Raw genomic sequence first — 18,139 nt, forward strand, 5'->3', positions numbered from 1 at the left:
TCGTTGGTCCTGAACCAGCTTTACCACTTTCAATTAGTTGGATAAAGCACAAATTTCGTTCTTGGGCTGCATCCAAACATGCCAGCTACTGGCGCAGCTTGCAAACTTGCGCTCAGACAAAAGCATTTCTACCAGATTTAAATCTGAAAATGTCAAAGTGTCTACTGCATTTTTCCAAGCATCATTGCAGTATTCTGGTCAGAGCTCTGACTGGACCTAGCAAACTCAATGATCACATGGCTACTATTCAACGTGCTGAGTATTATTATTATTATTATTATTATTATTATTATTATTATTATTATTATTATTATTATTATTATTATTATTATTATTATTATTATTATTATTATTATTATTATTATTATTATTATTATTATTATTATTATTATTTTTATTATTATTATTATATTTATTTATTCCCGCTTTCAAACTTAATTGTGGTCGTTCGCCGGGGAATCACACCTACATTTTTCAATATATCATTTTTCTTTTTTTTTAACATAATTTCTTTTCAGAAAGAAAACTATTAAATATATGCAATGAACTTGGCTCTCAGAATGTTTCACTATTCATTTACAATATTTAAAGTTCCAAACGTTTGATTTTTTTAAATGCGGACACAAGCTACTTAGCCAATTAGAGTAGAAAATTTTCGACATTCTTAGACTTGTAACTGCGGAAGTCGGATCCGAATTAAATTCAATAGTAACCTATGCAGCCTTTTCATATCAGCCTGATTTGGGAAAATAGGTGCAGTCATGCCTGAGAAATTGAGTGACGTTGTTTGACACATACACACACGGAGGAATTGCTTAACTTATCTTAGTCGAATGTCAACTTTCACTAGTCGAATTTTCAAGTAATTTCAAAACCTTTTTTTATGACAAAATCAAAATCTATGTATAGACACTATGAAATTTTTATAATTCCTATGGCAGATATAAGATTCTTCAAAACCAAATTGAGCTTGAATTCATGTTTGGGTAGTTTTTGTTACTTACCATTTTTGGAAATATAAGTGTACTTTATAGGTAATCGTACTTATCCCCAAATTTCCCTACCAGAACCGGCAATGAAATTCAATACGATAAATCTATAGTGCATCGAAATGTGAGGGCGTGAGAGCCGACTGAAACAGAGAACCAAAAATGTGTACGAGAATTGTAGCAAGCGCATAGAAACTGGATGTGCTGTTTGAAATTTCAAGGCACCGCATCTTCTTCTGCGTGCGGCTCGTGATTGCAACATCTACATTTCCAAAATTGGATTGAGCGTAAAAGCACATAGAGGAAATGATTAAGATACTTCTCAAAGTTTACATGAAATTGTCCTTTAAACTGCAGCTATAAATTTGGCCCTCAGTTACTTTTATATCAAGTTTTGTGGTAAACAACGACATTAAGCTAAAGAATTCAAAATATACTGAACACAAGCTTCTACTTGATGAAAGATGCGCTTTAACCGAGTTTTAAATTTTACAATGTAAAGTGACAGTTTTGACGTGTGTAAAAGTCGCAAACTTCTGGTAGCTATGACCAAAATAATATAATTTTTAATATGCCGTTTCTAGAGATAAGATAATTCAATGCATAACAGGAAGAAAATGAATTCCAGATTATCAGCACATATGTATTTTGGAATATATTCCAGGTTCATAGAAACACTACACTATTCATATATAGAAGATAACTTAATATGTCTGGAAAGCTTACGACCATATTACTCAAGAAAGACATTATTAAATAACTTGGTGAACTAAAACTTTTTTCTAAATAAAACGAAATAAACTTTCGAATCTGTTACGGGTAACCATGCTGCATTCCACGCTTGGAAACATGTTTTTTGGAAGAACCGCAATTTTTCATTCAGTTTTTGCACTCAAAGCTTTGTTGTACGGTACCTGCAAATAAGTTTCTAAATGATTTTTGCATTGCTAATTCCGACTCCAAATTTTGCACTCAAGGTTTTTATTCGATTGGTGGTTCAATGTACATATAACGAACTTAACGAGCCAGATTTTGTATGTTTCAGTTCTGACTTGGAAAGATTCTTAGTGTCCGTAGTATTGCAACACTGACCATGCAATAGTCCCGTAGACTTACAAGTCGACCGCAAAATTGAATGCTATTCAGAATCACGCTAACTAGTATCGAATACAGAATCTTTGATTTGAATATATCTTTTGCTACAAACATTCATTCACCGTTTACATCTAAAATCTGATTCAATTGACTTATACACTCTTGTATAAGAAACGATCGCGCCTTTGATATTCTGAAGGAAGAGATAAAGAGGATGGAAATAATGCTTCACGCACATCAGTACGCGTCTACACTATGAATGTTACAGCCCACAAACCGAACGTAAACTGCCTGAAACGAGCACGCCGAACTGTCTAAGCTCTTTAATTATGAATATAATTTCTTGAAAACAAACTTTTCTTTCTATAGAATTCCATTGATCGATCGATTCATAGAAGATCGACCAAAATATAAAAATTAACTATTCATTAAAACCAAAGTCCGTTCTTCAATCCGTTTCGTATATTATTAATTATCAATTATATTGTTATCAATGCCCTACCAACGGTGATTGCTATGCGCAATGATCAACCCGTGCGCAAAGCAATCACCAAAGGCAAAACTAAAACCCACATGCTTGCCTCGAATCTTCATAGCAAACCAAGAGCAACAAATTTGAACCGCACCGGCTACTGTCGCAGACCTGGTCAAGGGAGAGTAATATTTTGCTCTCGACAGAAACAACGCAGTGACTGATACCCGAAGTTTACTGTCGCAAGAGCGAGAACTTCATGCTTCTTCGGCTGTCGTGGACCATGACAAAATGTCTTGAGATGGAATGAACTGTCGAACGAAGTGAATGACGGCAACGTTGGCTGTACAGAACTATTTGTCTAAGGGCTGTCGTGATGAAACCTATCACAAGGCTGTCATGGAAGGAGTAGCATGACAGCCCTAATAATAATGTCGCGCGGCGGTACATTTGGGAAGCCTGTTCTGAGGTCTTTTTCGTGTTGTTTCAATGTGTGCGAAACCAATCGAGCACAAACCTTTCTGGGACCCAAATTTTCTGTTAAAATACCACAAATCGACTCTGCGGATATTGATAATTCCGATTCCATATATGAAAGCGATGATTGCGGTTCTTTTTTAATGAATTCACGCAAAATTTCCATGTTTTTTACATTCACGTTATTGCCGGATAACTGCGATAAACGGCATATGGGATTTCGACTGATTGGGGCTGTGAACGGGTTTCTCGCTTCGGTCGACAGATAGAGCCACACAATCTTCGGCAAACTTGTTGTAGATACTCACACTTACAATTTAGTTTTGTTTAACAGACAATTAGTTGAGAACTGCTCCGCCAGAGGCGCTTTGAAAAATGCATGATATAAATCATTCGCTTAACACAGACAAAACTATTTGAGCTTCAAGTAACTCACAAATTATAGTATTTTGAAGAATGCGGGAATTCAAAGTTTGTCGAACAGCAAATGTTCCAACTCGGAATCACTCCATCAGTGTTCTTGAATACACATTTTAATTTTCATAATTATACTCTTATCAAAAAACGAAAAAACGGGTTTGTTTGTTGAAAAGTTGTTAGGAATGTCAGAGTGAACATTATGAAAGCGTATCTTTTTTCAAAAAAATTCATCTTTTCTGTTAGTTTTTCTTTCACTTGGCTTCTCCAATATATATTTCCGCTCAGTCATTGCAAAAAATGAAAACCATGTTAGCTGAAAACTTGTTATCTCCAATTGGTGGCGAATTCTACAAAAAAAAAAAGACGCGATGACCTTCATTATTACGACAATGACGGAGAGATCTATCTAGTAGTGTCAAATTCTCGTTAATCGATTTACAGAACTAAAGAGTTGTAGCCTCAACTCCAAAGAACCGCGATCTACAGGTTTTCGGCTCCTGACCTAGTGGTGTAATGATGCCCTCATATATTTATGAATATTACTGAAATTTTTTAAAACACTTTTCTTTGAATTTTTAATAAATTAACATAATCTTTTCAATTGGGCATGAGTTGACATAACCTATTCAATTAGCAAACAGTTTTGAGCCAAATGTAGAATTTTTATCACTTTTAGAAGCATTTTGCACACTGGAATCAATTGGTGCACAGTGCTGCTGTTTTGGCATTTGACATTTCTTTCTCTTTGTTCGTGAAATTCGCAAGCTGGATATTTTTTTAATATGATGTCTCTGGTTGAATGTATGTGAATAAGTATTTTTCTCAATTACAAAATATTTGGCACTTCATCTTACCTCATAAGTGAACATGAAAGACAGTAGTCTTAAGTTTAAAAAAAATATAAATACAAATACCAATACAAATAAACATCAATACGGCGACACCTCAAACTGACATGTTATGACAGTGATCTTCGTCATAAAATAACACACTTTAGTCTTATGTTCAAAGCATTCGGTATCAACATGTCAACACTTCACGGGTGTTCATTTTTTTTAATCGATAGATATGTTGCAGCTTTGTGTTTATCCCTAAAGGTCTGAAATGAGTAAGACGCACCGTTTTAACAAACAAACCATCAGGCGGGTTTAAGCTAGTACAGCAAAAATCTTTATTATATGGCCGGATGTTCTTGCTGGAAGTCGCCGGGTCCTCAAACCCCATTTTGGCCTTCTTAACAGCAATTATATGAAAGCTATTTGATAATCAAATTCGGATCTACTGTAAGTCTACTCGCATACACCGGTAATGCCTTGAACTGATGGTGGCTTCACACATACACATACACATTTTCGATTTACGAATTATCTGGGCATCATAATCTTCTTTTTCCAGAATAATCACTTTATTTCTCTTATAATCCTTATGTAGAATGCAGGTTTCTCCCGCAATTCACTTATTAATTCCTTTCTCTTAAGTTCTGTCCCCTGAGTGAAACTTTTTAATTACAAAAGTTTTGGCGTCATTAATTTCTGAAAAGCGAAGATTGCAGTTATTTAGACCTGTTTCCAAGTATATGATAACTTTTTCTAGGTTTAATTTTGAAGGAAGCGGATGATTTAGCCTATGGTTGTGTAGGTTTGTTTCTTTAGTTATTGGTTTCCGAATTCCGGTTCCGGAAGTACTGGAAATAGTGGTCGACATAAGAAGATAAATGTTAAAAAATTCCAACAGTTATGTAAATGACGACTTCTGGTACGAATAGCATCAACATTGCTGGAAAGTTAGTTGTTCTTCTGAAACCACTCTGCCTTTTGAAAAACGAAAACTACGGTATCTCGTTCTATTCCGATGCCGATCACGTCCACCGAGAAGCTCGCGAATTCGATATGTGCGTTGAACTGTCTATAGCACAAAAAAAATAATTTAGACAAAAAATCATTCGGAGGCGCGAGTGTGCCCATACTGATCATCAATACCAATAGACAACAACAAGAGAACCGGATTGGTCACAGTAAGCTCTCAGCAGCTGAGATGAATAATAATGTTCTATATTATATCTACTGCACCGGATAATCTGTTTCGGGGAGGCGTCCGGTATATCATTAGTGGCTAACAGTTAATAATGTACACTGGCCTCACGCTCACCCCAGTCAATATTGTGTTATTTTGGTATTGTGCAGATTATTTACGAATAAATTCTGTCAACATATAATTATAGTTAATGCATTATAAAGTGATTATTTATTGAATTTATTTATGGTCGACTACATTGGCTTAACTGTTTGTACCAATTAGCAGAATAGTGGTGCAAACTAAGCTGACTGCCAATTTAAGGAGCATTTGACACGTTGGGGGAAAATATCTACATTTGCAGACAACTCTCGGCTGGTCTCTTCGTTTACTTTTGCTTTTGATTATTGTGACGCGATTAAAAACAAAATTACAGTAGTGGTCAAATAGAATTCACATTGATTTCTCGAAGATAGCTAAACATATTTTCTTACAATCAAGTGAAAAGTCTTATGATTCCATCAGTTAATATATTCAATTTCATACGGAAGCAACATCCGGTTCCGAAAATTCTATCAGATAACGACTGAAAAAAATGGATTCGGTACCAATATTTCGGTTTGGCTGCTTGCTGGTACGACAAAAACGACATTCTTCTTGTAAACCTTTTTGTTGGAAATGTTGTTGATTTTGGGTGTGCTGCCGTGATGGTGAAAAACACTTGAAAACGGTTGAAAATAAAAGTTTTGTCGAAATCCATTAATCCTCTGTACATGCTGTACATTTTAACGCTGCGATCGAAAGGAAATTTTTGGAGCGAACCTCAATCGCACAGGCTACGAAAGAGTGCTGAAAAACATACTGGCGAATATATTTTCATCAGCCGTGGCAGAGGTTTCAGCCAACTGCCGGAAAAGCGATCAACAGGGGGCGTTGAAGTAATTTTGTATAAGGCCTAGTCATTTCGTTCCACTGGATGATCGTTTGGAGTTTTTCTTCATCGCCATTGAAAATTAGTTTTTTAATGCATAACAGCAACTCGAGAAATTACCAGCAGAAAGGGTGACCAAATCAAGTGAAACTTTTTCAGATATAGATGAGACTTTGCACGCGTCTTCAGTATGGTGGGTTTGCACTGGCAGAGATATCTATTTGACTCAAGGCCAATTTTTAGACAGGGTATTTCAGTATAATTCGTTTTTACGCAGGAACTGTTTCTTGTACGAAAATAGTATCCAAAACGCAGCAAGAAAACAAATGGACACTGTAAAAAGAAATAAACAGTGTGTTATTGTTCATGATATCAATCTGCTAATGAAATTATGAATTATTATTCATGATTTCATGATTTTTAATCATGATTCCGGCAATGGGTTTTTATCCGTGTAAATATCACATCTCATCGATTAATCCTTAACCAAGATATTACAAACACTAGCAGAAGTGATGCTAATTTTTTTAAGATATGAACCATTGTTCGGACTTTGTGTCGAACTTTTGATCCTATACTAAATGCCACACAAACTTTAAACCTCCGAAACACCAAGCGAATTTTGCAGATTTTCACACATGTGTATTGTTTTAATCTGCACTCGGATCGGTCGGTGTGTGTGTGTATGTGTGTGTCTGTATGTGTGTTGTCAACTAAGAGGTCGAGATCTCAGAGATGGCTGGACCGATTTTGATCAAACTAGTCGCAAATGAAAGGTCTCCCCGTTACCCAGAACGCTATTAAATGGTTTTGAGATCGGATGTTTACTTTATAAGTTATACGAAGTTTTATGTCAAAATTTTCAGTTTTTTTAAGGTATCTGTAAAAAATTGACCTTGAAAACAGAATATATTTTCAGACTTAGATTACGCACGGTAATACCTATCCAACAAGCCATAGATTGTTAAAATCCGTCCATTTTTGTGTAAGCGCCTTTTTCCCCTATTCCAGCAGTAGAAGTTTTGAGCGCTGTCTGGCAAAGAAATGCTTGGGAGCAACATAAAACACGATTTTTTATACTGTTACATACATTTGTTTTTAAGTACCCAAAAGACTGTGTACAGCATGATATTTTGTCTCGGACCAATTTTAGCACGGTTCGTTTTTGGCAACATAATCGTTCGAATATGCCGTATGTGAACCAGATGATGGCAGCATTTTCGAGTTGGAAGAAATTCCATATTTATATTGTTTCAAACTACGTACAGCAATAAATGCTGGAAGAACATAACACCCATATACCATTCGAATCAACCGTTTTCTACAAACTCAGATTCATATGAAAAGTCGTATACTCCCAAACAAGGTTCCTGAATTATGTTTGGATCCGACTTCTGGTTTCGGAACTACATGATGATATGTGAAACGAAATTAAAACTGTGTATCTCATTTTTCTCGTAGATGGCTGAACCGATCTAAGATTCAAAAATGAAATCAAAGAATCATCTAAGATTCAAATGAAAAGTTCTAAGATTCTATAAAACATCTTGTTTTTCAGTCAAATCCAACTTCCGGTTTTGGAGATACAGGGTGATTAGTATAAAAATGTCTATTTCACATAAATTAATCAGGTTTATCGAGTTAGCAGATTTGGATAGTCGATAACCAAATAAACTTTCACTTTCATTTTTGGTTGTGTTCAGTTTCCGTTTCGGAAGGCATCCAAAAATTTAATTCGCACTACGATTCCTCAAAGATGCCTACATTGATTTTCAAACATTTTGAAACAAATGTAAACTATACAGCTACTCAGGTGAATTTATCTAACTTCGGCCATACCGATTTTAGAATTCCGTTTCTCAAAGCTCAGTCGTTTTCTCAAAAAAAGCCTAATCGAATTTCAGAAACAAAAGTTCAAATTAAAATAAATCCAATTTTATCCAATTCTGACTTCCGATTCTCGAATTGTAGGATGATGAATTTTTAAAATTCAAAGCGATATAGAAGATGACAAACCGGAAAAGCTTCAAAGTTGGACTCAAAAATATTGCAATTTATTCGTGATATGGCCATACGAATTGGTTTGGGTTATGCTGGTTCTGAATATCGGCTCTGGAAGTACCTTAAATTACACTAAACTCTAATGTGGAAATTACTTCGACATATCATGGAATGTTTAATCGATTATTACACTTTTAGATTCAAATTCGATCCGATTTGCAGTTTCGACATTACAGAATAATGAGTGATTGAAATCTCAAATCGCCACTTAAAACGACTGACATTAGAATAATGTCATGAAAACTGAAACACCGAAAAATATTCATGCAAAAAACACATGCGGATTGATAAAAAAGGTATCATCTCACTGTTAGGTGGATTTAGCACGTTTTTTTCTGATAAAATTCCCTACAAAATAAAAGGCGGGTGGGTAATTTCAGAGACATAACTGGATGTCGTGAATACGAAAACAACTGACATGTTCCTTAACACTTCCGAATATCAATTAGTTGATCAATTGTATGAATTATGCAAACATTCCCCTTTTTCACTACTAAAATTTTAAACGATGCACCTAAACTAAAGTACAGATTAGTTACATTAAACATTCTGAAACACAAATATTATGAAATAACCAGTATAGTTCTTTATAATAAAAATAGAAGCATACAGAATTTTAATGTCGAATATTTCATTTCGAATTTGCATAATTTATTAAAAGAAACTATCAATATGCTGTAGGGATTCATTTCTAGCATTCAGAAGGGTCAAATTGCGTAATTCTCTACGACATTCAACTCTTTTACATTTTTCACAAAAATAAAGAAGGCTTCACTTGATCTCGATTACTGTGAATTTCACACAGCGAAAAGTGCACAAATCTCACCAAACTGTTCTAGATTTGCACTAAACTGAGGATATTTACCTTCGATTTGCGAACAACAAATCATAATAGTTCTTTAGAAAACTTTTAGAGCCATTAGAACGGCTGATTTTGTGTGATGCTCTCCACCGCAAACGACTGGCAGCTGTGACGTAATCGCTCTTGTCGGAAGCGAAACTAGTTTTGCAAACGACACACAGTACATCTGCTCACAGTGGCGCTATCATCCACACTGATCTAATTTTTGTTAAGAGGTTTCTTTTTACGTGATTTCGTTTGTAGTTTTTTCACTAATGGGCGGTCCTAACGTCTATAAAAATAGCAGCATGTAGAATTTTATTGTCGATTATTTCATTTTGGATTTGCATTTCATTGAAAGAAAGGATCAGGATGCTGTGCGGGATTCGTTCCTGCCTTTCAGAAGGACCAAATTGTGGAACTCACTACGATATTAAGCACTGTTCGGAACATTTTTCTCGAACGATTTGTTGTACAGCAGCAGATATTTTGTTCTCTTCCTCAGAACGCGTTCTGATTGGCTGGTGTTGACATGGGTCAGATGAGACAGGTTTTTCAATAGTGTACTATTGAAATACTTCAATGCTGTTGCAATACACGTTTAAGTCTCTGAGCTATGAGCTTTAAAAATACGAGAAATGCAAACGTGCCTAATGAATTATCCTCTTTGATACTCGTTTATACCAAACATTTCAGAAAAGTTTAATTTTGAATTATTTGAGATTATGTCACACAACTGAAAATTTTATCATAAAATTGTGATCATATTTCCGATGGCATGTAGCAGAAATTATGTTGATTCGTTAAATACAACAAGAGATATTCACGATTAAAAACTTATCACTCTCTCAGAGCGTCAATTTTGAAAAGGCACCCCATAGTAAAGAAAGTCGTATTCACGACAAAAAAAAAGTTCGAAAGTCGACCCAGAAAAAAACGAAAGTTATACGCAATCGAAGACGCATGTATTCACAGTATCACTTTTGCTCTCTGTTAGGAAAATCTAGAAACCAGCTTAGCGTCTTAGAGCAAATACAGCAGCTGCAAGAATCATATGGGTGCGGTCTATCTATTATTTTATTGATTCGAACAGTTCTACTGTCAAATTTAAAACTTTTATATTTTGATATAATTCGTTTATTTGGTTATAATTTCTAGATTTTAATTTTAAAACTGACATAAATTATGCATCTAGAACTAGAACACTCCTGAACATGCCCTTAGAATTTTAGTAGTCGAAATAAGACACCGTTTGCTTGCTTAAAATTTAAATCATAGGGAGACGGTACCACCACTTGTCTCAGGTCCTGCAGTCATCTCATATACTCAACCCATAAGTTATTTTTTACCATTTTTCGTTGAGTTGGGTAACAGAGGTATTTTGGTTCACTTTAATATCTTTGAAAACTCCTTCCGCAATAGGTAATTTTAGCGGCGGGTAGGGTCTAACACTTTTGAAAATTCATTTATTATTTTCTTTATATTTTCTTATAGTAAAACATTTTAAGAATATTCTGTGAAATTTTCAAGACTATTGGAACGAAACTCTAGAAGTTATGAATCTTTATAAATGGATATCTCATTCTTAGAAGAAGCAAGAGCTCGGCGCACAGGCCCAAGATTTCTACTTCGATTGACTTCAAAACTTGACAAAGCTTCCTTAAAATGCTCCATTATAATAAATTATAAAAGAAAAAATATGATTTTTTGAACATGTTAGATCCTACAGGCTCCCTAGAGTAATAAATTTTTTCAATTGATTTTATAGACAAAAAACTTTAAACGTTTTTTTCTCGAAAGCAGATTTTGAAAGTCCGTGTCCATCGTCATTCAAAAACTACTGAACTAATTTGTTTCAAATTTTAGACACACTATCTACATAGAAAAAAACAGACCCAACGTTTTCTTTTTCTTTGTTTGTTACTTTGGAGAGGTTTAACAGCTACACAATGGCAGATTTTTTGGCGAAAAATCATAGTTTTCACTTTGAACAACCACCAAAAATTCAAACAGAAACGTTGGGGTCTAGAAAAATGTCTACTCTAACTATGCTGCGTTAATTTGTTCACTTTTGATCAGGCCCGTGCGCAGGAATCATCCATGGGGGGGAGGGGGTTTCAAGGGGAGAGGTGGGTGTCCAAAAGGCGAAAAGGCGCCTCATCCACTATATTGACAATGTAAAACGAAGTCTGACAGACTCGTGCGCAGAAATCATTAAAGGGGGGGGGGGGGGGTCATCCACAATATTGAAACTGTAAAAAAATTCTGAAAACGTAGTATGAATTGTCAAGTTATTTGCACTTTAATATAATAAGTACTCCATTGTTCATGAAACTTAATTTAAAAAAAATCTTCATGGGGGGGTTAAAACCCACAAACCCCCCCCCCCCCTGCGCACGGGCCTGCTTTTGATTAATCTGCTCTGAGATACAGTGGACACCGCAAATCATGATTTTTAAGAAGCGCCCTCAAAAATACCTCTTCACCGACTTACTTCTCAATATTTTTCCACGAAAAAATCACAAAATGTTGTTCGAATGATGCTTTTTATCATGCAAAACATTTGAATTTATTTTGTTGAACGATAATTCTGGAAAAAAAAATCGTAAAAATGATGATTCTTTTTATCGTTTAGACCCTAGCCCCCCTTAGAGCAAATTCAGCAGCTGCAAGATTCATATGGGTGGTCTATAATGTAAATGAAACTGAAACAAACGTATCCCCAGCAAACCGTTTTAGTTTTATTTGTTCGACCAGTTCTACTGTCAAATTTAAAACTGGTATACATTGCCGTTCTATTTTTTCTATATTCGAAACACAGATAAAACGCTGCTGGGGCTGCCAGTTTATTTTGTTATAATTTCTAGATTTAAATTTTAAAACTGACATAAATTATGCATCTAGAACTAGAGCACTCCTGAATATGCCCTTAATGTGATTAGCTTCAAATTGATGCAACTTGGGTTGCTTTGTTTTAGTCATTTAAATCGACGCGTACAAATATTCTCAATCAGTTAGTGAAATAAAAATTTCTCATTTAAACGAAATTGACTGAGTTGTGTTTAAAACTTGATTACTTGATTTGCACCCCAATATAGAAACCAGACTGAGACGTTGTTCATACCAGACTGAAGCTTTTCTCACATTTTTACTGTTTCGCTTTTATTTTGAAAGAGTGATAAAAGCTTTGTATTCTAACATCTTGATCACGATTAGCAGTATTTTTATACACAGATTGACTTATTGAAATCTGATCGAGGAGAGCTCTACTTGAGGAACGGTACAAAAATATATAATCAGTCGAAACAGATACGAATAAAATTGAGGTCGACTACACGACGAGAGGCAGTGTACCCGTACCGTATCGAAGCAATCGAAATTGCTATGGTGACGCTATGAATTATCTGAGCCATTCTTCGCCATCAATTGGATGAAAACGAGATAATCCATCCCAATAATTTAGACATTTTTTCTCTCTTTTCTTGCAGATGTCTACTCACCAACGACCTCATCGGATTAACTGGCATGTTTGTCCAGATGTACTTACAGAGTTATCTACCGAAACAGCTCATCAAAGAGAATATGCACCATTTTTGCATCTTCCGTGTAATTTGGCGCGTGTTCGGTATCAGCTCCGGCTGCGTCGCATTCGTCATGGCACTCGAACGGTACATTGCCCTGACGAAGCCGTTCTTCTATCACAAGGTGTGTCTCCATTCAACAGGCACGAGAGCTTTCGATTGGTCTTCGAATTGCTCTCGTTTCTAAATCGAGCACGTATCAACGATTTTTCCGAAAAATAAACAAAGAGAACTGTATCCTGCTGGGAAAGCTTGATCGATTGTTTCGCGTGATGGTGACATAGGACAGATTTTCATATCATTTTTCAATTCGTTTCCCGTTTCTGCTTTTGTCCACAGCATGTGTCTGACAAAATGATTAAGAGATCGATTTTCCTACTCTGGGCAATCGGGGCCTTCTTCACATTCCTCCCGCTGTTCGGTTTCGGAATCTACTACGACGAACGAGAGCAAGTTTGCATCAGATACCGGGAAGCCACGGAACCGACGGATGTCGCCTACGCCTATCTATTTTTCGCCGTAGGTAAGTAAGAGAACACCAGACAGTTTGCTAGTAGATGGGATTAATTTTCTGCTCGATTCGTGACGGACTGGCTTAAATTGTATAGGGCCACGAAATTGCACACAGTTGCTTCATTATCGGTAGGATTTGTTCACGAGTTTGTAATTAAGATCGTATCGATGGTTGTCGCAGTAGAAAAACCCATTAAACAGGTAAAAACAAATTGGGCGGAATGGTTTTCTTGAATGTTTAAAATTTTAAATAATGGTACAGCCAGCACAGAAATGATCTCGGAAGAATTCATTATTACTAAAATCCTAATTTCGGCAACTGTCAGTTACTGCCGAAATTGTCAGCGAAAATTTGACTGTTAGCTGGGCAGAATTGTGTCAGTATCAATCTTGAATTTCTCGAGTCATCTGTAACTGACCGTAAAAAGGATTTTGCTTTGTTATTGTATGAAAAATTTAACGATGATTAGAAAGTTTTTCTCATTTTAATTCTAAATGCAATTTTGAATTCTATTTACGTGGAAATATGCAGTGCACAAATGTCCGGAATCAAAATTTTGGACGACAAAAATGTTTGTAGTTTAACCCTATATTTTAGAGTTGTGATGTCTTCAGAGCTCAGTGATCAGTGTCAAATAAGCCATCTTTGGATGACTGGTTTTATTTCATTTTTTTAATATTTTAATCATCAGATAAACTATTTACTTTTTTTCTCCACTAAACCCCAAACATTCAGTAATGTTTGAAAATTTCAAGTTGACTCTATAGGAAAAAGGCACCTGCAGGAACCTTGATAATTTGGAACAACTTTAGATCGTCACCAAAGGCTAATCGTTAACATTTCAGTAAAAAGTTTACGTCGTTTAAATACAGTAGAGAAATCAGTGGTCCAAGATTACTGTCTTGTGGAACATCAGAAAAAGTAAAAACAAAACTTCCTAGAAACATTACAATTGATCTTGACTGCCAGCCACCGAAGAATGGTGGAACAAGCGCCGCTTTTACATACTGATGGGCCCGGGGGCAAGATTAATTTGTGTGCTCCTAACTAACTGAAAGGCCTTTTTTTGCTCGGTAGGTCCTGTCAAGGGCCTCTAATCCCTTAATCATATTTAACAAAGAAAACAGATCTGAAAAATGATAAAAACTGCTATGAAATGAAAATCGCGAAAAAGGAACCGCAGAGACGAAACTCGAGCCTGTAACTAGCTCCTATCCGGGGAATTTTTTTTATTTTATAACAATTTTTATTCAGGCCAATTTACGTATATACAAGCTTTACGTGGCTGATTGACGCATGTTTTTGTTACATAATATTATTTTTTTATTGTTGGATCTCGTTGTCACCCTTCCTCTAGGGGGAGAGAAGCTTCCATTTCCTTCTAGCGAAGATTGGAGGTCACTTTGTCCGTGGCTCATATCATCCATTGCTACATCGTTGGAGTTGTGAATGGTTTCCGTTTCCTTGTTTTCATTGTTTATCGTAGCCTTGGGTTCATTGCTAGTTGCTGTAGTTGCGCTTTGTAAATTGATTGCAGTTGTTAGTTGGTTTGATGATGAAGTTGTTTTTGAAACAGGAGCACATGTCACAAAACTGATATGTAACCAGTTGATTTTCATACGTAATCAGCGTTCTACACGGATGTATCCCGTCTTGATCACAAATGAAGATGTAAGATGGAATTGCTTTACGTAGTTGCATACGTACCACTCGCACGCCATTCCGGATACCCGGGAGGAAGGCCATACTTCCCTTTCGATGGAAAGAACTTCACCGTACTGCGACATACTTTCCCGAACATACCAATCGCTGGTCTGCGGGGGAAGGTCATGCACGCGTACTTCTATGGCATTGTCGACCATGTACACAGGGATTTTATATTTAACATTGTCATGATCAACCCTGCGCACCCCGTTATTAACCGAAGCAAATGCAATTGCATCTCTTTCACGTTTGAACATAATGTACACACAGTTGGACGCCTTGTTGAATTGAATCTCACTTGCATCATTAACGTTTAGATGCATTCGTTCCTTAAGCAAGATTTCAATTTAGGTTGCTGCTAGTCTAACTTTGCAGCGCTTGAAATCAATACAAATTGAATTTAATCTTGTAGGCCAAGTTTCAAGCTTTGTTAAATCGTATTTGCCAATTTTGTACACTCTATTGTTCACTGCACTGTATAGTCTTTGTTTCTGTCGTCTCGACCGTAAGAAATTTTCGACTGTATCGGATGAGATGCGAGCACGAACTGGGGAAATCGTTTTGCAAATCAAACTACTCTGCATGTCAAATAGGGATAAACGGACACACATAACCCGAGCTGAACACGAGCCCGACGTTCATTGGTCAGGTTCAGGTACAAAAAAAAATATGTTTGTCGGGTTCGGGTTGGATACGGGTGTCGATTTTTTCATTTTCGACAAGTACCGGTCTGGTTCGGGGCATGGTTTTTTTCAGGTTTCGGGATTTTTTGGGTACGAATAAAGATTCCTATTTTTTTTTCGGGTATGGGTCGGATTCGTGTTTGGAAGAAAAAATAATCTCGGGTTCGGGTCGATTACGGGTAAAAGTTTTATATTTTAGATCGGGTACGGGTTGGGTGGGGTTTTAGAAAATGCTTACCCGACCATCTCTAATGTGAAACAATCGATGAAACAGCCTTATTGAACAGAAGAACCAAGTATGTTTAGCTGTGCTCGGGTGGTACACAGTTCAATTGTCGTCATATCTCTGATGTAATGAACGAAAAGAGACCAAACAAAATTCTCAAATCAGCGTCTGCCGACAAAGCGGAAAGTGAAATAGACTTGCAATGCGACGTGTAATGATTGCTGACGGAAGGGTTAAAATAAACCATTATGTATTGATACTGGCCCTTATTACCGGTATCACTACACGGTGAAAACCACGTGAAGTGATTGTGACCCTTATTATAGGTACCACTTCACGGTACCAAACCAAGTGAAATGAATGTAGGTTCTTTTTACGGAAGTCGCTTTGAAGACAAAAGTATTTACTTGGATGAACTTGATGCCATTATGAACATCACGCCACCAATATTTTGTTGAAAAAAATAATTTTTTTACACCACAGTGATCACTTTACTATGCGTGATACTGGTAATAGGTAAAATAAGGTGAAGTGACATTTAAAAGAAGTGAATGTGAAAGTGGAAGTGAGAACGGTAATAAGGGCCACTATGGGGTATAGTTTATGATCATCCCTATCCTGCGCTCTTCGACCCACATTATCGAAATGACGGAATGAGCAATGAAATCTTACTCGACTGCATGATTTTTTAGTGCTCGATCGGTTCAGTGCTAGAATTTTCGCCTGAGTTGACTGCTCGATCAACCTGATTGACAGTGACATTTTAAATGTCATTGAATATTCGCTAATTTTATGAATGTGTTAGTGTGAAATTTATGCGACTTAAGCCATTTCACTACACTCCAGCTAAAGAAATGGATGATGCTGACTAAGGTAGGCCGTTTTGTTAATTTCCAGCGAATTTCAATAGTTTATGTTGGGATTCTAAGAAGAACTGGTTATTTACTAGTTCTGTATATCCGAAAAACATGAAGATTTAAACTTGTATATTCAGTTATATAATGTTTTCGTTTAAAAATAAACTGAAAATCAGCACGAAAACGTGCAAAATCAGGAAAGATGAAGAAGAAGACGAATTGACAATTCAGTCCGCATCTTCTCACTCAATTCCGAATGATTTCCGAATCAACCGGTTGTAGGCGAACCGGTTCATTCGGAATCGGTTGTTGCACTGGAGTAGGAATTGATTCGGAATCCATTATGATTTCCACATGAAATTCCGAATGAAAATTTCTCGCCGATTCGGAATTGATTCGGAATCCATTCGGATCTGATAATGTGGGGAGTTGTGTGCTCACCTACAGAGAGAGTTGAGAGTCTATCGGAGACAGTTACACAATCACTCACAGAGAGAACAACACACCGCAGTTATAAAGGGTGATTTTTTAAGAGCTTGAGAACTTTTTTAAACAATAAAACGCATAAAATTTGCAAAATCTCATCGGTTCTTTATTTTAAACGTTAGATTGGTACATGACATTTACTTTTTGAAGATAATTTCATTTAAATGTTGACCGCGGCTGCGTCTTAGGTGGTCCATTCGGAAAGTCCAATTTTGGGCAACTTTTTCGAGCATTTCGGCCGGAATAGCCCGAATTTCTTCGGAAATGTTGTCTTCCAAAGCTGGAATAGTTACTGGCTTATTTCTGTAGACTTTAGACTTGACGTAGCCCCACAAAAAATAGTCTAAAGGCGTCAAATCGCATGATCTTGGTGGCCAACTTACCGGTCCATTTCTTGAGATGAATTGTTCTCCGAAGTTTTCCCTCAAAATGGCCATAGAATCGCGAGCTGTGTGGCATGTAGCGCCATCTTGTTGAAACCACATGTCAACCAAGTTCAGTTCTTCCATTTTTGGCAACAAAAAGTTTGTTAGCATCGAACGATAGCGATCGCCATTCACTGTAACGTTGCGTCCAACAGCATCTTTGAAAAAATAAGGTCCAATGATTCCACCAGCGTACAAACCACACCAAACAGTGCATTTTTCGGGATGCATGGGCAGTTCTTGAACGGCTTCTGGTTGCTCTTCACTCCAAATGCGGCAATTTTGCTTATTTACGTAGCCATTCAACCAGAAATGAGCCTCATCGCTGAACAAAATTTGTCGATAAAAAAGCGGATTTTCCGAA

At 36.5% G+C, this 18,139-nt stretch overlaps 1 protein-coding gene across 2 annotated transcripts in view; it reads left to right on the forward strand.

Annotated features, from left to right (window-relative positions):
• The window catches only part of LOC131427977 (prostaglandin E2 receptor EP4 subtype), a 39,804-nt gene that overhangs the window by 7,614 nt on the left and 14,051 nt on the right, over nucleotides 1-18,139 (forward strand). For both annotated transcript variants that reach the window (XM_058591592.1, XM_058591593.1), the window contains exons 2-3: nucleotides 12,788-13,004; nucleotides 13,220-13,403. In XM_058591592.1, coding sequence (XP_058447575.1) covers nucleotides 12,788-13,004; nucleotides 13,220-13,403 — 401 coding nt within the window. The remainder of the gene's footprint in view (nucleotides 1-12,787; nucleotides 13,005-13,219; nucleotides 13,404-18,139) is intronic.

This window comes from Malaya genurostris, chromosome 2 (assembly GCF_030247185.1).
Source record: "Malaya genurostris strain Urasoe2022 chromosome 2, Malgen_1.1, whole genome shotgun sequence".
Lineage (NCBI taxonomy): Eukaryota > Metazoa > Arthropoda > Insecta > Diptera > Culicidae > Malaya > Malaya genurostris.